The 19859-nt window shown below is 65.0% G+C and overlaps 2 protein-coding genes across 15 annotated transcripts in view; both read left to right on the forward strand.

The window, feature by feature from the left end:
* The first annotated feature begins 913 nt into the window (after positions 1-913).
* Positions 914-12873, forward strand: DENND4B (DENN domain containing 4B). Of its 12 annotated transcripts, none has more exons than XM_047092779.1 (28): positions 918-1092; positions 1419-2091; positions 2512-2764; positions 2960-3029; positions 3227-3396; positions 3471-3715; positions 4011-4077; positions 4179-4237; positions 4422-4566; positions 4774-4949; positions 5070-5170; positions 5445-5758; positions 5955-6100; positions 6418-6557; positions 6637-6763; positions 7144-7369; positions 7606-7734; positions 8534-8711; positions 8966-9133; positions 9327-9715; positions 9828-9950; positions 10040-10209; positions 10295-10430; positions 10621-10857; positions 11257-11431; positions 11523-11688; positions 11779-11843; positions 11959-12873. In XM_047092779.1, exons 1-28 carry the CDS (start codon positions 1083-1085, stop codon positions 12102-12104), a joined length of 5004 nt encoding a protein of 1667 aa, XP_046948735.1. In that variant the 5' UTR covers positions 918-1082; the 3' UTR covers positions 12105-12873. The 12 variants fall into 12 exon arrangements, with proteins under 12 accessions (XP_046948742.1, XP_046948743.1, XP_046948744.1 ...); XM_047092780.1 differs by having other exon boundaries at positions 920-1092; positions 5445-5660; positions 7163-7369; XM_047092781.1 differs by having other exon boundaries at positions 921-1092; positions 5445-5660; positions 7163-7369; positions 11314-11431.
* Positions 12874-17036: 4163 nt separating this feature from the next.
* GATAD2B (GATA zinc finger domain containing 2B) overlaps positions 17037-19859 on the forward strand; it is an 89184-nt gene continuing 86361 nt past the window's right edge. For 2 of the 3 annotated variants that reach the window (XM_047092989.1, XM_047092988.1), the window contains exon 1: positions 17037-17212. The gene's annotated coding sequence lies outside the window, so the exon portion shown is untranslated. The remainder of the gene's footprint in view (positions 17213-19859) is intronic. The other variant, XM_047092987.1, reaches the window with a different exon arrangement.

The following is a 19859-nucleotide window of genomic DNA, read 5'->3' on the forward strand; positions in this document are numbered from 1 at the left end:
CACTCACCAGTCAAGGGAGTGGTGTCCCCTTCGGCTCCCCTGCCCCCCTGCTTTCCCTACACCCCACGATGCCGGCCTCTCCTCTTCCTCTTTCCAAAGCCCTTGTCTTTTTCAGAAAAGGGAACTGAGAGCTTGTGGCCGAAGCCAACAGGGAATGCAGTGTCCCCTAAACCTGGAAGTAGGGGTGTCACAGGGTCGGCGCAGCCAGCGGGGGCCTCCTGGGCCACATGAGACCAGGCCCGGCGGCCTGCGTGCAGGGGGCCCTCCCGGCCGCCAGGGGTCGCGCTGCAGGCGCCGGGCGGGCGCGGCGGGGTCACGGCCGGGGGTGCGGGGTGTGTGTGGGGGGGGGTTGAGGGGCTCAGGGAAAGCGGGGCGCGCGGACGAGTGCGGCGCGGCGCCCCGGCCGCCTGTCCCTCCGTCCGCCGCCCGGCGGGAGCGAGCCGAGCCCGGCGCCATGTCCGGGACCGGGTAGCCCGCCAGCCGCCCGCCTCCGAGCCGCCCCGCCCGGCCCGCGGGCCGGGAGCCCGGGAGCCGCGGGCCGGCAGGTAGGGGCCGGACCGGGCGGGGCGGCGCGGGCGGAGGCGGGCGGGCGCCGGCTGCGCATCTGGTTCCGCTTCCTCCGCCGCGGGGAAGTGAAAGCGCGGGGAGGGCGCCGCAGTCGGCGCCCCGCAGCCCGGCGGGGCAGGGGCGGGCGCGCAGGTGTGCGGCGGGCGTCCCCCCCGGCCCCCCGGTTCCCGCAGCGGCTCCCGGCCGGGGCGGCCGCGTGGGGCCAGGGCCAGGGCCAGGGCCGGGGCCTGGCCGGGCGGGGAGGGCATGGGGGGGGAGCGCTGCGGGAAGGCGGAGGAGGGGCCGCGCGCCGGGCCCGCCGCCCCCGGCCCGGCCCCGGCGGTCCCCCCGCCGCGCGCCCTCGGGCCGACTTCCGCCCGCGCAGCTTCCCCTCCCGGGTTTCGGGAAGTCCCCTCCCTTCCCCTCCGCGGCGCCCCACGCCTCCAGTCCTCCGCTGCAGGCACCCACCGAGCTGCGCCCCAGCTCTGCGCCCCGGGGCTCGGGGACCCCCGGGGCCCCCACTCTCGGGTTGGGCCATGGCGGCAGGTGAGAACACAGTCGCTCCAGGCCCGTGGGGCTCCCGTCTCCCTCCCTGGGCTCCGCGGAGGAGGGCAGACGGCTCTGGACCCAACTTCAGGATCGTGGAGGTGGGAGGACGCAGGGCTGTTGGGTTGCTGGACTTAGCTTAGGAACAAGGGTACTTGAGTCTGCTTAAAAGACACGAAAACTTGGGTCTTGTGGGCTTCCCTGGAAACCTAGAGGGGCGCTCTTTAAGAACGTTAGCTGGGTCGTGAGGCCCTGATGTCACCAGTAGAGTCGGAAGGTCAGAAACCCCTAAAAAAGACTGTCGGGTTGGCATGATGTCATTGCAGGCCTTTACAGAAAAGATTGCGATCTCCGCAGTCGGGAGCCAGCACGGGTGGGGCCTTTAAAGGGGATTCGGGAGCAGTCTGAGGTCAGAGCCGAGGTCAGCCGCGAGCCCAGAGTGGCGTTCGGCTGGTTTGGGGAGAGGGCTGGCGCCGCCCCGCGGGAGGGCCCGGGTCTCTTTAAGGGCCTGCTGACGTCACGGGCGGGAGCGCTCGGGGTTGGCGGACCACCGCCGGTCCTACCCTCCCCTGGAAGGCCGGGAGGGGTGGGAGCGCTCGGGGTCACCTCCCGGGTCGCCTCCCTCGCTTCTTCACTTCTCCCGCGCTTGACTGTTCCAGATGCAGTGAGTGAGGGGGGGGCCATGGCGGAGGAGCGGCCCCCCCGGCTGGTGGATTACTTCGTGATAGCCGGGCTGTCGGGGAGCGGAGCACCCATCCCCGAGGAGCCGTGGGTTCCCGAGCCCAGCGGGCCCCTGCGCCCTCCGCGGCCGGCTGATCCCATCACGGATGTGGCGGTCATTGCCAGGGCCCTGGGCGAGGAGGTGCCCCAGGGTTACACCTGCATCCAGACCTCTGCTGGGGGCCACCCCTTGGAACTCAGCGCCGGGCTCCTGGGTGGAACTCAGCCCGTCATCTGTTACCGCAGGGGCCGTGACAAGCCCCCTCTGGTGGAGCTGGGGTGCGTGGCCCCCTGCGTGGGGACTGGGCGGCCAAGGGGCCGGTGTATTTACCTAGTGCTCCCCTGGAGGTGGGTCCCCAGCTTGCAGCCCCGCGTCCTGTTTCCCGGTCTGTAAAACGGGGGAAATAACACCTCCTCAGGGTGCAGTTGACAGGATTAAATGAGGTCACCCACGTGTAGGACGCGGCACAGAGTCAGCAAATGGGGCCTTTTCCTCGTCGCATTTACGAATGAGTGTGCAGGCCACGGAGGGCTCGAGGGGTTGCTGCTGACCAAGAGGGAGAGAGCCAGGGCCAGAGTCCAGCCAGAAGCGGGCCCCGGGGTCCAGTCTGACACGGCTGAGGGTGCGAGGCTGGGAGGTGGGACCGGTTAGGCGGATCTGCCCTGGGCCGTTGACATCTGTCTCTGCCCTGTGCCCAGGGTGCTGTACGAGGGGAAGGAGCGACCCAAGCCCGGCTTCCAAGTGCTAGACACGACGCCCTACAGCCACTCGGCCAATCTAGCCCCTCCCGGCCCAGGGCACCCCCGCACCTACCTCACTTACCGGCGGGCAGCAGAGGGGGCAGGGCTGCACGCCCTGGGCATCACTGACCTCTGCCTGGTGCTGCCCAGCAAGGGCGAGGGCACCCCTCACACCTACTGCCGACTGCCCCGCAACCTCAACCCTGGCATGGTGAGCGGGGCCCGCGAGGCGTTGGCGTGAGGGTGTGGAAACCGGGCACAAAGGATGGCCTAGGGCCTCTAGGGCGGGGGTGGACCCAGAGGAGTGGCTCTCGTCTCGGGGGACTCCTTGGGGGTGGTAGAGCAAATGGCTCCCGCAAACGTCATCAGCTATCTATCTGCTCGTCTCTCGTTGCTTCTGGGACAGTGGGGTCCAGCGGTGCACCTGTGCTACAAGGTGGGCCTGGCCAAGGCCAACACACTGGTGTACGAGGCAGGTGAGTAGCCCTTTGTCCCCCCAGCCCCCCCGGTCTCTCGTGTCCCTCTGCCCTGGCGCCTCTCGGCCGGCACCACCTGCGTGTCCAGAACCCACCTCCCCTCTGCCGCCGGGCGCTTCCCTCGCATCCCCTGGTTCCTACACCCCGGAGTCTGATCGGCCCTCCTCCTGGTGCCCCCCACTCCGCCGGGGCCGCAGAGCTGCTGGGCCGCTACCCGGAGGAGGACAACGAGGCCTTCCCGCTGCCCGAGTCGGTGCCCGTCTTCTGCCTGCCCATGGGGGCCACTGTCGAGTGCTGGCCTGCCCAGACCAAGTACCCCGTGCCCGTCTTTTCCACCTTCGTGCTCACGGGTGCAGCTGGAGACAAGGTGGGTGTGCGGGGTGTGCCCCGGGGTCCAGGCTGTGCAGAGCCCGCCTGACGGCCTCTCTGCCCCCCTGCCAGGTGTACGGGGCTGCCCTGCAGTTCTACGAGGCGTTCCCGAGGGCCAGGCTGTCGGAGCGGCAAGCACGGGCCCTGGGCCTCTTGAGTGCGGTGGAGCGTGGCCGGGCGCTGGGGGGCCGGGCCGTGCGCAGCCGCCGCGCCATTGCCGTGCTGTCCCGCTGGCCCGCCTTCCCGGCCTTCCGAGCCTTCCTCACCTTCCTCTACCGCTACTCCGTCTCGGGCCCCCACCGCCTGCCCTTGGAAGCGTGAGCATGGGCACCGTGACGCTGGGAAGGGGTGATGAGGGAGGGCTGGGGAGCCCAGGAGAGATGGGAGAGGTTGCGGTGGGCAGAGGAGGGGGGGCAGGAAAACGCCACGGGCTGAGGGGTGAGTGGGGCCTGAGCTCCAGCCCACGCTTGCTAGTTAGGTCCTGACAGCGCCTGCGTGACCTCTCTGTGCAGCAGGGTCTCTGACGGCAGGCGAGGGCCTCCAGGTGGAGCTCTGGGAGGCCCGAGGTTCTGGGGGACAGGTGAAGGACACGCGCATCCCTCTCTTCCCCAGGCACATCTCTCACTTCATTCACAACGTCCCCTTCCCCTCCCCGCAGAGACCTCGCATCCTGGTACAGGTGAGTCCTGGGGGGTGTTGGGGGCGGGGAGGTGAGGAGGGGCGGAGGGAGGTGGTCCGGCCGGCCTCCGTCATTCTGACCTGCGGCCCTTCTGCCCCCAGATGTCTCCCTATGACAACCTGCTTCTCTGCCAGCCCGTGTCCTCACCCCTGCCCCTCAGGTACGTGCCCGGGTTGTGGGGTGGGGGTGGGGGGTGCTGTGGCGACCAAGGACATGTAGGCGCCGGGCAGGAGCGCCCGGCTCTTGAGGTCTGGAGGCCGGGCCCCCGGGGGCGTCTGTGCATATAGCGTGTCGGGAGGCCTCTCCGGGGTCTCCTGGTGACCCCCACCTCGCGCTGCCCACAGCGGTGCCAGCTTCTTGCAGCTGCTGCAGAGCCTAGGCCCGGAGCTGGCCGTCACCCTGCTGCTGGCCGTGCTCACGGAGCACAAGCTGCTGGTGCACTCGCTGCGGCCGGACCTGCTCACCAGCGTCTGCGAGGCCCTGGTGTCGGTGAGTGCCCGTCCTGCCCGGCCCGCCTCCCCCAGACTCTGCTGCCCGCTCCTTCCTCCCAGAGGGTCCTCGACCTTCTCCTTGGGCACGACCCGTACAGCTTCGGTCGGGGGGGCTGTTCTCCAGAGTCCCACCCCCCCACCCCCGCTGCACCCCCTCTGCCGTCCCCGCCCCCGCCTCAGTGGCCCTCACTGCCTGGTGCTGCAGATGATCTTCCCGCTACACTGGCAGTGCCCCTACATTCCGCTGTGCCCGCTGGCGCTGGCGGACGTGCTGAACGCCCCCGTGCCCTTCATCGTGGGCATCCACTCCAGCTACTTCGACCTACATGACCCACCTGCTGACGTCATCTGCGTGGATCTCGACACCAACACGCTGTTCCAGTAAGAGGGCCGGGCGGGCTGGTGTGTGCCACGCCCCTGCTCACCAAGAGCCGGGGACGGACGGTGGGGGAGGCGGGACACGGGCCCCACCGCGCCTCCTTCCTGCTGCTTGTCTCGCAGGACTGAGGAGAAGAAGCCCCTCTCCCCTCGGACCCTGCCCCGCAGACCCTACAAGGTTCTGCTGGCTACGCTGACACACCTCTACCAGCAGCTGGACCAGAGTGAGAACCCTGTGGGGGCGGGGGGCTAAGCCCACGGGTAGGGAGGCCGGTAGAGAGCTAGGCCTTCCTCGAGGTCAGAGGCGTTGGGATCTCACCTGGTGGAAGTCGGCGAGAGGCCAGGCGGAGGATACCCGTGTTCCGAACGCCGGGGTGGGGGCGAACTCGTTCCCGGGGAGGCTGGAAACTGCCACCTGACGGGCGTGCTGGGAGCTGGCGTTGGCTCGGCAAGGGCGGGGGTCGAGGCTGGCCTGACTCGGGCTGCCCTGGTCCCCAGCGTACACTGGCCCCGAGGAAGAGGCGTCCTTGGAGTTCCTGCTGACGGACTACGAGGCCGTGTGCGGCCGCCGGGCCCGGCTGGAGCGCGAAGTCCAGGGGGCCTTTCTCCGCTTCATGGCGTGTCTGCTCAAGGGCTACCGGGACTTCCTGCGCCCCCTCACCCAGGCCCCCTCCGAGGGCGCTCGAGATGTCGACAACCTCTTCTTTTTGCAGGGTAGTCGGGGCGTCTCGGGAGGGCTGTCCGGGGGCCGGGGGTCCCGGAGCCGCTTGCTTGCTCGTTCCTTCACTCGGCAAACGTCTCAGTGGGCACAGGTCCGGGCCCTGCGCTCCCCTGGGCTTGGAGGGAGTCCCGGGCGCAGAGACGCCCCGCCCCGCCCTCGCGGGCATCCCCCCACCCCCGGTCTCAGGCAGGGGGTGCCGAGGGGGCTCGGGAAGGCTGTGGCCGGTACGTGACCCGTGGCCCCGCCTGCCCCACGCTCCCCCCCCCCCCGCTCCCCCCCCCCCCCAGGCTTCCTCAAGTCCCGGGAGCGCTCCAGCCACAAGCTGTACTGCCAGCTGCTGCGCACACAGATGTTCTCGCAGTTCATCGAGGAGTGCTCCTTCGGCTCCGCCCGGCACGCCGCCCTGGAGTTCTTTGACTCGTGCGTGGACAAGGTACTGGGCGCCGTCCTTCCCTCGAGCCACCGCAGCCGCTCGACGCCCGGTCGGTGCTGGGAATGCCGTCCGTGCCCCACGTGTGGCTGCTTCGGTTGCACACCTCCCTCCGGTTCTGACTCCACCCCCCCCCCCAGCCCGCTGCACCTCCCTCCGGTTCTGATTCCGTCGCCCCCCCCCCGCCCCACCTGCTGCACCTCCGGGGCCTGGGAAGTGGGGGGCATGGGCCTTGCTGTGCCCTTCAGGGAGAGGCCGGGTCCTGGACACCCTGGCCCGTGCCCACTGTCGTGACCTCGCTCTCTCACCTGCTGCTTCAGGTGCACCCAGAGCAGGACAAGCCTGAGCCGACGCCCTTGGTGGAGCTGGAGGAGCTGTCGGGGAGCGAGCTCACCGTCTTTATCACCCCTCCCGAGGAGCCCCCAGCACCAGAGGGCAGTGAAGCCGCCCCCCAGTACTGGTGAGGGCCTCTTATTCCAAGCCCCGCGGGCTGGCTTCGTGTCAGCTGCTCCTGATGTGGCCTCCCTCTGCCCCTCCAGCTACGACGGCTTCCCAGAGCTACGGGCCGAGCTGTTTGAGTCTCCTCAGGAGCAGCCCGGGGCCCTGCCCGTGCCGGGCCCGACCCGCAGTGCCCCCAACAGCCCTGCCCCCCGCCGTACCAAACAGGTACCTGGGACATGGGCCCCAGACACCCCTGACTCCGGCCATCTCCTCATCTGTGAAATGGATGGACTGGCGCCTCCGCTATTATTAGCCGGTGTCCGTGCGCTTGCACGCGAAAAGCACGTGAGACGTTAGCTGCCGTTACCGTTACTGTTCCCGTCATCACGGTCGCTCTGTCCCGGCCAGTCTGGGAAGCCAGGGGCTTATTGCCTCTCCCGGGGCACCTGCTGGAGGGCCGGCCTGTCTGCCCGGGGCTGCAGGGCGGAAGCCTGAGTGCGGCACCCCTCCCGCCTCCTCGGAGCGCAGACCCTTGCTCAGGGAGGGGGGTGCTCCTGCCCCCCCCACCTTAAGACCTGTTTTGGCCTGGCGCTGTCCTCACCCAGGCGTCCCCGCCCCATCCAGGAGATGAAGGTGGCCCAGCGGATGGCGCAGAAGTCGGCGGCCGTGCCCGAGCTGTGGGCCCGGTGTCTGCTGGGGCACTGCTACGGGCTGTGGTTCCTGTGTCTGCCCGCCTACGTGCGGTCGGCGCCCTCCCGCGTGCAGGCTCTGCACACGGCCTACCACGTGCTGCGCCAGATGGAGAGCCGCAAGGTGGTGCTGCCGGACGAGGTGGGCCTCCGCGCCCCGCCGCGGGGCCAACCGCGCAGCCGTGGGGAGCCGGGCAGGCGTCCCGAACGTTCCCTGAGTGGGCGTGTTCAGGGCACGGCCGTGGGGACGGACCCTGCGTGTCAGCAGGAAGGGCGGAGACCCTGGGTGCCCCTGGGGACCGGTGGGGTCTGTGGGATGTGGGGAGGCTGCGAGAAGGTGCCTGCTGGGACCCTCATCCTGCGCCCCTCCCGGCCCAGGTGTGTTACAGGGTGCTGATGCAGCTGTGCTCCCACTACGGGCAGCCCGTGCTGTCGGTGCGAGTCATGCTGGAGATGCGGAGGGCCGGCGTCGTGCCCAACACCATCACCTACGGCTACTACAACAAGGTGCCGAATCCGGCCAGGGTGGGGAGGGCGGGCGGTGGCCGGCGTGCCGCGGGGAGGGTGCTGCTCCCTGACGCCCCCTCGGGGACCCGCCCCGTGACCACCGTGTCCTCCCCCCCCCCCCCCCCCCCCCCCCCCCCGTGCCCGGAGCTCCTTAGCGCCCACACGGGGCTTCCTCCTACTTGGCCGCTTTCTCACTCGCCAGAGCCCCGACGAGGCGGCCGGGCAGGTACCGCTGTGACCCACCGGTAGCCGTGGGGTCAGCCGGTGAGCCGGGAGCTGCTCCAGGCCCGCCGCACGGTGCCCGTGTTTGAGCTCAGCACAACCCCATCGTCCCAGGCGGGCAGTGAGGGTGCAGAGGGCTGGTACCTCGTCCAGTGCCCCACGCCCCGGGAGGAGGTTTGGGGGGCTGGGTGTGAACACAGGGGCACGGGGATGTTTCCCGCACTCAGGCCCTTAAGCGTGACCCTAAGCTGCCTCCTGCTTTTTACACGATGAAGCTAACGGCTGAGAAAGTGAAAAGATTTCTTCGAAGTCGTATACTCGATAAGCAGCAGAGCCTGGGTGCAAACTGTCTGCGCCGTTTCTGGCTTCCTCCAGACTCCTCGGCGGCAGCTGCTGCTGATTCCCTCATCTGGGCTCTCGCTCCTGGCCGAGCCGTGGGCAGGACCCACCCAGGCAGGACGTCTGCAGGGGAAGGTGGCCCCTGGGTCCCGGGTGGTGTCCCTGAAACAGGCAGTGGCCGTCAGGCCATCGTCGGGGCGTGGAAGTAGGCCATCTTGATGGGCGCTGTGCTTGGCAGGCTGTGCTGGAAAGCAAGTGGCTGTCTGGTACGCCGGGCGGACGCCTGCGCTGGGCCAAGCTCCGGAACGTTGTCCTGGGGGCCGCTCAGTTCCGCCAGCCCCTGAGGGAACGGCGGCGGCGGCAGCAGCAGCAGCAGCAGCAGGCGGCAGCGCCAGAGGCAGGCGGTGCCCAGACAGGTGGGTGGGGGCCGTGACAGGCTTGGGGACAGCAGCCAGGCTCCAGCAGAGAAGCGTGGGGGGCCAGGGCTGGCCTCGTGGTGGGCACTGGGTGTTCTGGGCACTCTGGGTGGGCTGCGCTCGGCCGGTAAAAAGGGGAGGACGTTCTGCCCGGGAGGGTCCCTGCGACCCCGGTCCATGCGGGGAGCCCTGTGTTGGAGTAGAGGGCTGGTCTCTAGGTGGCTGCCTCTTGGCCTCGTCCCCGTCTTTTGCAGAGCCTCGTCTGGAGCGTCACTCCCCTACCCGCCCGCTTCAGCGCCAGACCACTTGGGCTGGTCGAAGCTTTCGGGACCCAGCTTCACCCACAGGGCGCCTGGTGAAAAGCGGCAGCCTGGGCAGTGCCCGCGGGGCCCAGCCCACCGTGGAGGCCGGCGTGGCCCACAGTGAGTACCCTTGTCTGACCCCCAGTCGGCTTCCCTAAGCACTTGCCAGGAAGAGAGGGGTTCTCTGTGGGGGGCGCCGTGGAAGCTGGAGGACCTCGTCTGGGACTCCGTCGGCTGGGGGTGGGGGGGGGGTTGTGGCGCCAGAGTGCGGTCAGCCAGGGGCCGTGTTTCCCGGCTTTTTTCTGCCCCGCAGTGATCGAGGCCTTGGGGGTCCTGGAGCCCCGGGGGTCCCCTGTGCCCTGGCGGGACGGAAGCCTCTCCGACCTGAGCTTGACCGGGGAGGAGCCGGCACCTGGGGGCAGCCCGGAGGACTCGGGCTCTGCCCTGAGCACCCAGTCCACTGAGGCCCCGGAAGGGCTGAGCGGGCGGACGCCCAAGGCTGGTGGGCGTCAGGACGAGGCCCGCACCCCCAGACGAGGGCTGGGCACCCGCCTGCAACAGCTGCTCACCCCTTCCCGCCGCCCCCCTGCCTCGCGCGGCCCCCCGCCCGAGCTGCCCCCTGACCCACCTCCCCCGGCCCGCCGCAGCCCCATGGACGGCCTCCTGCGCCCCCGCGAGCGCCCTGGATCCACTGCCTCTGAGGTAGCCGGCGAGGGGAGGGTGCAGCTGTGGCGGCCCCCGGGGGCCCAGGGGGGCTGCCGGTGCGGAGCCGTCCCCGGGGAGGCCCTAAGGGGGCTTTCTCCTGTGATGGCAGAGCTCAGCCTCTCTGGGCAGCGAGTGGGACCTCTCCGAGTCTTCTCTCAGTAGCCTGAGCCTTCGCCGGTCCTCAGAGCGCCTCAGTGACACCCCTGGGTCCTTGCAGCCGCCCTCCCTGGAAGTGAGGATAGCCCGCATCCCTCCATCAGAGGCGGGGGCAGGGGAGGTGGGAGGACGCTTCCCGAGCCTGGCGGGGTCCTCTCCGTGTAGATCCTGCTGTCCAGCTGCTCCCTGTGCCGGGCCTGTGACTCGCTGGTGTACGACGAGGAGATCATGGCTGGCTGGGCACCTGATGACTCCAACCTCAACACCATCTGCCCTTTCTGCGCCTGCCCCTTCGTGCCCCTGCTCAGCGTCCAGACCCTGGATTCCAGACCCAGGTGCCCGAACCAGGGTGGGTGCTCCGGGAGGGATGGGGGGAGGGGAGCGGAGGCCCAAGGGCTGACCCCTCTTATCCCTCCACAGGGCCCCCAGCCCCAAGCCAGCCCCTGCCGGTGGCAGCAGAGACGCTCCTGTCCCCGGGGGCCCAGGCCCTGTGCTCAGTGACCGCAGGCTGTGCCTCGCCCTGGATGAGCCCCAGCTCTGCAATGGGCACACGGGGGTAAGGGCTGGCGAGGAACTGGGTCTGCGTGTGTCGCCCGGCAGGGGGCACCGGGGGTGGTAGGGTGCGATGGGCATTGAGGGCGTGGGGCATCTCAGAAGCCGCTGGACGTGGTGGCCCAGCGGGAACCCGGCTCTGAGGATCGGGCCGCGATCCTCCCTGAACCACCCTCCCTCTTTGTGCCTGACAGGGCACCTCCCGGCGGGTGGAGGCTGGGGCCTGGGCGTATCTGAGCCCTCTGGTGCTGCGGAAGGAGCTGGAGTCGCTGGTGGAGAACGAGGGCAGTGAGGTGCTGGCATTGCCTGAGCTGCCGGCTGCCCACCCCATCATCTTCTGGAACCTTCTGTGGTATTTCCAGCGGCTGCGGCTGCCCAGTATTCTGCCCTGCCTGGTGCTGGCCTCCTGTGATGGGCCCCCACCCCCCCAGGTCAGTGCCCCCTGCCCCTGCTTCCTGAGCGCTCCTTCCCTCACCTCCCAGCTCTGCCCCTTGGGCTTCGGAGGTGGCACCTGCTTTGACCCCTGGCCTTTTCACGCCACCACTCAGCCTCGATTCTCTCGTCTGTAGAATGGCACAAGCATCCAGTGCCCGGGGCTGTCAGACACCTCGTGTACCGCCCAGCACCTGTCACAATGCCTCCTTGACATTTGTCTGTTCATCCCACCGCATACGTACTGGGCACCCATTAGGTCCCGGGCAGCGTGTAGGCAGTAGTGACGCGGCGACTGCAGAGCAGAGAGCGTGCTCTCAGAGAGCCCGCGCTCTCGTGGGGGATGAGCGTTCCTTCCCTCTTCTCTCTGACCGCATCCCGGAACACCGCTGGTCCAGGTCTCGTCCTCTGCCCGCCACCTCCTGAACCCGCCCCCTTCGTCTTGGCCCCTGCAGGCCCCGTCTCCCTGGCTGACACCTGACCCGGCGTCTGTGCAGGTGCGGCTGCTGTGGGATGTCCTGACCCCTGACCCCAGTAGCTGCCCACCTCTCTATGTGCTCTGGAGGGTCCACAGTGAGTCTGGTATTTGGCTTAGGCTGGGAAGGGGTGGCTTCCACGCCCCGAGGGCTTGGTAACCCTGGCTGCCTTCCTTCGTTTCGCACAGGCCAGATCCCGCAGCGGGTGGTATGGCCAGGCCCCGTGCCCGCACCCCTTAGCATGGACCTGCTAGAGTCGGTGTTGCGCTATGTTGGTCTCAGCGAAGTACACAAAGCCGTGGGGCTCCTGCTGGAGACTCTGGGGCCGCCTCCCACAGGCCTGCATCTGCAGAGGTATGGTGCTCCCATCCGGGAGGTCCCTGGCCTCCTATCCCGGGCTCCGCAGTCGTTTTCTCTCACTCGTCCCCTCTGCCTCCATTGCAGGGGCATCTACCGTGAGATCTTATTCCTGACAATGGCCGCTCTGGGCAAGGACCACATGGACATAGGTGAGGGAGCAGGCAGGGGACTGAGGAGGTGAAGGATCTGGGGCCAGGTGGTGCGGGGGGGCGGGGGGGCGCTTGGAATCCTGATCTGTTGACTCACCTCCACCCTCTTCCCTAGTGACCTTCGACAAGAGGTACAAGTCTGCCTTTAACAAGTTGGCCAGCAGCATGGGCAAGGAGGAGCTGCGGCAGCGGCGGGCACAGATGCCCACTGCGAAGGCCATCGATTGCCGGAAATGTTTCGGAGCACTTCTGGAATGCTAGGGACCCTTAAGCTTTCGTCTCCCACCTGGGGTGGGGAGGTGAGGGAGAAAGGGTTCCAGAGATAACCTGCTTCCCTACTCCTTCCATACAGGAGTTGGGGACGGCCTGGGAGGCAGGCCCAGCCATAGGCACCGAGTGCATGGGCAGCAGGAAGCGGGACCCACTGTGACCAAAAGTCACAGTCCCCTATCTGCGGCCTGCCCAGTGTGCTCACGCTGATGTTATAGGAGGTGGGGGTGGCGTAGGGGAGTTGGCACAGTTCTGCTCTTCCCCAAATTGTACCAGGAACTCTCCTCCAGGGCACCCACAGATCTGCACCGCCCTGGTCACGTTACAAGTTTTTGTTTTAAAAAACAACTGGAAAAATACAGAGCTACTGAGCCTTTGCCCTGAATGGGAGGGAGGGATGTCATCCCACCAGTGATGGTTCTTCTTCCCTAGAATTGCCGAAGTAGCCCGAGGCTCTCCGTTACACCTTCCTACCTTAGTGTTTGTATTTTAAGTTATTTATTTTGGAGCCATAGCCCCTTGCTTAGGAGGCTCTTAGGGATGGTGAGAAAGAGAAGGGACACGGGGCACCATGGTTCAGTGGCTTGTAGCTGCGGAAGAGGCAGGGGCCATCTAGAGGAGCCCCAGACCCCCCTCAGGAAGAACTAAAGCCCCGTCCAGTCCAGTCCTTCCCGCCCAGGGCCCGGACCGTGCAATAAGGGTCGTTCCTTGCAAAGTTTTGTTGGATGTAAATATAGTAAAAGCTGCTTCTGTCTTTTTCCTTCTGCGTCTTGTTTCCTGGATCTGGGACAGCGGTGGGGGACACCTTTTCTTTTTCCCCGACTGCACATCCTCCTTTCTGCTTCTCCATCCCTTTGCAGCCTCTGGGGTGGCCGGCTTTCCGGGACCAGGTCTGGTGCCGGTCCCCTGGGGCCCCGGGAGCTCTGAGAGCAAGAGAGGGGTGAGTCTAGCGCTGGCCGTGGTGGTGCCAGTCCGTGTGGCACTTCCGGCCCTCCCACACAATCGCCCCCTTGTCCCTCATTTGTACCCCACACAAAGGCTCCATTCTCCGGGGGCCTTGAGCTCATCCCTGCCTCCTTTCCCTCTTGGCTTCTCCAGCACCGCCCCATAGGACGGCCCTCTCCCTGGTAGTTGGTGTTGGCCCTCTCATCGCCCTGGGCGCCCTGGCAGTGGTCCTAGGCCGCTTCAGCTGCTCTAGCCCCGGTTCCTACTCTTCCAGCCAGGGTCCCAGCCTGGGGACGGCGCCAGGAAGACAGGGGCGAGGACTGAGGCGCTCCCGGCATGTGAGCAACAGGGAGACGGGCCGCCTCAGAATTCTCCCTTTCCTGTATGATGAAATAAATTCCGGAAACAATAATTACCAAAGGGAATTAGCCAACAAAACAAATGCCTTGGGTCCTTCCCCGGAGGGCAGGAGTGTCAGCGGAGGAAGTAACTTATGCGAGGCTTTATGCAAATTCCTGGGAGTGGAGAACAGTGGCTGATGAGAGAAGTACTATCTCTAAATTCTGGAAGCTTCAAGCCACAGGACCGACCCTTCCCCATCCTGTGCCAAGCGTGGTAGGTGCTTTTCCAGGGCCCTAAAAGAGCTGCACAGGAGGGAAGCAGGGGCTTAGGAAATACCATCAGTCTTGCCAGGGACGAGGAGATGCCTTCTTCAGTGAGGAACCCTCACGTCACCCCAGCTTCTGACCAGACCTCATCTCCCAGAATCAACCTCTCCCTGTGTCTGCAGGGGAGCAACAGCCTTTCTGAAACACACGTTTTCGTTGAGTATGGAGTGTCCAGCAGTGCGCTGAACCGTCTGGAGGTACAGAGAGAACTTTAGGGCTCTGTCCCTACCTTACAAGAGCATACAATCTCATTGGTCTAGAGTTCCCCTTGACTCACAACGATAATCATCCTTGTCTCCAGCTTACACCTCTCACCTATGGGCTTCCTTCTAGACACCTACAGACAGATGGGACGGGACTCCAAAGTTCTTCAAACACGAATATCTGGAAATTCCAATAGCAAAGTACTCACTATGACGTCTGACAATTCGGTCCTGTGGCCTAGGGAGCTGTATGAGGGGAAGGATATGCCTAAATTACCTGGCTCAATTTTCTCCACCTGCACTTTAGAGCAAGTAGGCTTGAGTGTGACAGAATTTTATTTTATTTATTTATTTAAAAAAATTTTTTTTCAACGTTTATTTATTTTGGGGACAGAGAGAGACAGAGCATGAACGGGGGAGGGGCAGAGAGAGAGGGAGACACAGAATCGGAAACAGGCTCCAGGCTCTGAGCCATCAGCCCAGAGCCCGACGCGGGGCTCGAACTCACGGACCGCGAGATCGTGACCTGGCTGAAGTCGGACGCTTAACCGACTGCGCCACCCAGGCGCCCCGACAGAATTTTAATTAAATCTTGTCTCTGCCATTTACTAATTGTATTATATCAGCCAAATTAACTGCTGTGCCTCATTTTTTCCTTGCCTGCAAACCGAGGAGATTATTCATCAAGATTAGTTATATAAACCACATAAAGTGCTAAGCACGCTCCGTAAATGCTAGCTTCAGAAAGAGAACGAACAAACAGGCAGTCTGCAGAGGGAAAGGTCAGGTCCGCTCCAACAGTGAGCCCTTGGAGGACACACGTCTTCCTTGGAGTTTGAGCACTCTAGATTCAAAGTCCCCTCCACGATCTTTCTGTTGAAAGGTATCTTCGTCAGGCCGGCATCTTCAGCCACCATGCTCCCGGAGTCTGCTCTCGGCCAGATGGCAGAGAACGGGCAAAACAGGTTAGGGAAGGCCTGCGCCTTCAATGAGGGCTGTGACTTTGTCACAATTCTCCTGGATCCCCAGCACGTGACAGGCCCTCTGTCTTGTATGTTAAGTAACTGAGGCAGTGAAGCCATCGACATGAGAAGCAATTTTCAGTGCAGAGCAAGGTGGGAACAACAGGTAGACAGCAATAGAAGCTGAATTTAGAGCTAAGAGGGTGGAAGTGAGGAAAACTCTCCCAATAGTTACCATTTATTACGTTCACTAAGTGCTTACTATATCCTTGGCACTGTGCGGAGCATTTTAAGTGTACTATTTTTTTGTTTTTAATTTCTCAATGTTTATTTTTGAGAGACAGCGCCAGTGGGGGAGGGGCAGAGAGCGAGGGAGACACAGAATCCAAAGCAGGCCTCCAGGCTCTGTGCGGACAGCTCAGAGCCCAACGTGGGGCTGGAACCCACAAACTATGAGAACGTGACCTGAGCCCAAGTCCGAGGCTCAACCGACTGAGCCACCCAGGCGCCCCTAAGTGTACTATTTTGAAATCCTCACAAGTACCCTATGAGCTGGGCGCTCTTCTCAGTACTCTCATTTTACACATAGGGAAGACTGGGGCATAGAGAATAGAGATGAAGTCACTTGCATCCAAACCCTACAGCTGGTGAGAGGTATACAGCCCAGGCAGCCTGACTCCAGAGACCACGTTCTTCATCAGGACCTTAGGAGCCAGAAATTTAAGAATGGGCGCACCCCTTTGCGTGGGCGTCCAGGGTCCACCTATCTTCATGGAGCATCCTCCACCAGTCTCCTTTGCCTTGATTTCTATAGGATTTGAGGGGCTCCTGGGTGGCTCGGTCGGCTAAGCGTCTGACTTCAGCTCAGGTCATGATTTTCACGGTTCCTGGGTTCCAGCCCCAGAGCCTAGAGCCTGCTTCAGTTTCTGTGCCTCCCCCCGCCCCCTCTAAAAAATAAACATTAAAAAAAAGTAGCAATAAAGGATTTGAAAAGGACATTCTAGTGCTTCTGGAGCCAGTTACCCCTGGTTTCAAACCACTGCCTCCTCCGTAATTAAATGTCCGACCTTTGCAAGTAACTCAACCTCTCTGAGCCCGACCCTGATGTACGTGGGTTCAGGCTTCAGCCCTGCCACTTAGCACGGGTGACTTTGGGCACGTTATGTCCCCGCCTGTACACTGGAGACAACACTATCTCCCTGGAGAGTTAGGAGCAATCAATGAATCAGTCCGCGGAAGGCCCAAAACAGTAGGTGATGAGCCCGTAGCGCAGCGCTCGCCAGCGGCTCCCCGGCACCCTGACTCCGGTCACTGGATCCCGGTCCTCGAGGAGCTCGAGAACCGCTCCGACAGTTGGGCTGCAGGCAGGGAGGCCGGCTCGAGGCGCCGGGCCCAGGCGCGACCCAGCGGACGCAGCTCCTCGCGCCGCGAGCCCCGCCCGCCCCTCGCCCCGAGGCCCCCGCACGCCGGGCCGCCCCGCGCCGGGCACCGCCGGCCCCGGGAGGCTCGAGGCCTGGGCCGGACGCGGGCAGGCCACGCCCCGCGCGCACAGCCAGGCCGGAGCGCCCACGGCTACTGCCCCCGTCAAATTCCGGGATTCTGTCGCGATGAACCACCACCCACCGCGGAGTCTGGTGCCCGCTCGCCGGCCTCCATCTTTGGAGTCGGAAGAATGAGAGCGGGCCGAAGGGGAATCCCGGTTTGGGGAGACTGCGGTACGGCGGCTGCCTGGGGACCAAAACGTCTCTGAGGTAAAGTTGCAGCCTGAAGCGATTTTTTGACCCCCGACACTTAATGGGCTGCTGAAGACCCGGATGTGTCTGGGACTGGCCGAGGTACCCATTAACGCGCCCCCGCTAGACCATCCCCCTCCTCCGTTTAGGATTGGGTATTACGTACGCCAGTCATCACTTCTCCAGCCACTCACTCCTCAAGGGTGGGGTGTAGTCCCAGCATCCCGTTTCCTATTGGTGTGGCCGAGAAGAAGAGGGCGGGGAGGCCGGCTTAGGTCGCCCAATGGGCGTCGTGGCGTGTGGGGAAGGCGGAGCCGAGGCGCTTGGCAGCTGCCCAATCAGCGTCCTTGTTTGTGTGGTGCCGCCGCCGGTGCAGCCGCCGCCGCCGCCGCCGCCGCCGCTGCCCCCGTCTGTACCGCAGTGTCTGCTCCGCCCGCCCGCCCCGGGCCGGCCCGCCCCCCTCCCCCGCCCCCGCCCCCGGTCCCGTCGGCGGGGCCCGGAACCCACTGTGCCGTCGCCTCCCTTTTTCGACGCCTCCGCCGCCGCCTGAGGAGGCGAGCTCGCCGGGAGTTACACCGCCACCGCCAGGTGAGGAGCTTTGGCCTAGGCCCGCCTGGCCGCCCGCCCGCCCGGGGGCGGTGAGCAGCGAGGACGGCAGGGAGCCGGGAGGAGGCGGCGGCGGCGGCGGCGGCGGCGGAGGTGGGGGAAGGGAAAGGTGGAGGGCGGGGGAGGGGAAGCGCCCGCGAGCCGACGCCCGCCCGCGCGCCCCCGCCTCGCGTCCCCCTCCCCCGCCCGGCCCCGCGCGCCCCCGCCTCGCGCTCCCCTCACCTCGTCCCCTCCCCCGCCCGCGCGCGCGCCCCGGCCTTTCCCTCCGGCCTCGCGCGCCCCCCGCCTCGCGTCCCTCCGTTCCTTCTGCTTTTACTCTCTCTCCCCTCCCGCGCGCCCCGTTTCCCCCGCCATCCCCGCTTCCACTCCCGGCCTCCCGCCCGCCATGCGTCCCCTCCGCTCTTCTCTAGCGCCCCCCCCCGACCCTCTCCGCCCCCGGGGGCGCCCTCGGGGCGTGGGGGCCGCTCCCCGCGCGCAGGGCCGGGTCTCCTGGCCGCCGGGGCCCCCGGGGGGTCCGCAGGGTGCGGGCGGCGCGAGGGCTTTTCTTTATGTAGGTGAAGGGCTCGGCAGCGCGGAACCTGGCCCCTTTATTCCGTCGCCCTCCCGCCGGGGAAGGGAATTGTCCCCGCCCGTGTGGGCGCTTCTCTTCTGGGCTGAGTAGCGACTCAGCTGCCCCTGACCCCGCGGGGCTCCCGGGACGCCCTGCGCGTGCATCCCAGCTCGGCGCCTGGGGGTCGTCGGGACTGGGACCGGCCCTCCCCTAGCCACTCCGGGACCTAGCGTCCTTTCTGCCGCCCCGCCCGCGGCTGCCCCGAGGAGCGAGCCCCGCTGTGGGCGCCCTGCGCCAGCCCGGGACAGCCTTCCCCTCCGTGAAGGCTTGCTCGCCTCTTCGCACTCTTTCCAGACACAAGGTGTTAGCGCCCAGGGCTGGCGCCGCGGTGGAGACATGAGGCCCTGATGGCGGGTGGGTGGCATGTGCGTGTTCGCCGAGCCAGCTCTCAGCCTTTTCTTCTGCTGTCATCCGGAGAACCGGGAGTTTTCTCGTTTCCGATGCGTGGTGGTGCGGAGGGCTTTTGTGTGCGCGTGGGAGAGCTGGGGGACGCTTACTATATGTTTCGGCGAAGGGGAGGCCACACTGCAGCGCGAGCTCCGGGTAGCAGCAGCTGGGGCAAAGCGGTGTGCACAGATCCGCGGGGAAGAGCTGGTGCTTTTGAGTGTTTGAAACATTTTTATTTCTAAGAATTTAGTTTTGGATAGACAGTGCGTGCGTGTGATACAAAGTGAGTTCTTCCCTTCCGCCTGTGCTTCTTCGCAGTCCTCCTCCCCGTCCACTGGTGTCCCATTGTTTTCTGGCAGCAGCAGTGGTGTCTGTGTTGGAGGTTAACCTGTTGGGGTGTTGAGTGCTAACTCCGCTGCCTTCTCTGTGCTGCACTGACCTGCACTCTTCCTAGAAGTCTCCTTCACGTGCTTGGTGCCGGAGCCCTGCGGATAGAGTACCGTTCTGGAGTACCATTCCCGTCCGCGCCGCGCCGGGTGAAGGAGGCTGCCTCTGGGGCTGCTGCAGGTGGTGCAAGGAGGGCCCCCCATCTGTGCCGCTCCTTCGGTGACTGACACCTAGTCACCGTTTGGGGCTGGGCTGGGCCCAGCATCCTCTTTCCTTGGGCGTCCTGAGCGGGTAGGTTGCCGGAGTACCGGTGTGGTAGTGCTGTCTTCCGTTTGTAGAGGAGCGTTAGGTTCTAGCCCAGCGGCCGAGGTAGTCAGCGTGGTGAGGAGCGCAGCAGACGGCTGCTGACCAGTAGGAATCAGAACCCAGACCTGCAGGCTGAGTGACCCAGTTTGAGAAGCGGTGAGGCCCCTGGACTTCTGTCCTGTTTATTCCTTACTTGACAACATGTCCCTGAAGTGACAGGGACCCGTAGCTGGCAGCAGCATCCGTCTTTACCACACTGTGGTCTGCCCCCCCCCCCCCCCCCGACTGTGTGACGGCTGTTAACTTCCTGTTTAGAGGCAGCTCGAAAAGGGTCTGGATAGAGGCTGCCTTCACATCCTCGTTTAGGGTCAGTGTTGACCAGGTTCCCTCATCAGCCCTTTACATCTGCGTTCTGGCGGTGACTTTCACTGCTGTGTTAGCATAAATCAGGCCAGGGGGTTGGGGAGGGAAGAAGTGAAGATTTTCTCTGAACTTCATAGTCCCAGAGTTCATTGAAGTGCTGCTTGTCTCACCCCCTTTCCCCTTCCTCCTTTCCTTTTTCCCGTTCTTCCTTTCTTTAATGGTGGGTTTTTTTTTTTTTTTTGTGGACAAATAGTTTCTAACCCGCTACACCCTTCCTCCCCGCTGGTTGGGCCTGGTCAGACCTTCAGGTTGGTTGGAATTTGGTTACAGACCTGCAGCATGTGGGGTGGGGTCAGTGTGTCAGTAGTAGTGTCCTCCTGATCTTAGGCTGGGTCCTCCGGATTCATCCTGGCTTTAAGCAGTGTGTTGTATGTAAACCAGGCCTCTTGTTTCAGTGTACCATTCCTTCCTTCCTCACCTTCCCCACGCACCAGGCTGGAGGTGCGCGTGTAGGGGAGCAGCAGTTGTTTCGGGACTTTGGAGTACATTCCATGTTAGCCAACCCACTGGGGCAAG

Source organism: Lynx rufus, unplaced genomic scaffold (genome assembly GCF_022079265.1).
Source record: "Lynx rufus isolate CCGP_SWC_20201006 ecotype Redwood Valley unplaced genomic scaffold, mLynRuf1.p SCAF_31, whole genome shotgun sequence".
NCBI classification, from domain to species: domain Eukaryota; kingdom Metazoa; phylum Chordata; class Mammalia; order Carnivora; family Felidae; genus Lynx; species Lynx rufus.

Bases quoted from the DNA above. Each gene is read 5' to 3' on its own strand.
- DENND4B (XM_047092777.1), top strand. The intron at 6,558-6,636 runs GTGAGGGCCTCT...CTGCCCCTCCAG, and splicing joins GAAGCCGCCCCCCAGTACTG to CTACGACGGCTTCCCAGAGC. The intron at 9,716-9,827 runs GTAGCCGGCGAG...CTGTGATGGCAG, and splicing joins CTGGATCCACTGCCTCTGAG to AGCTCAGCCTCTCTGGGCAG.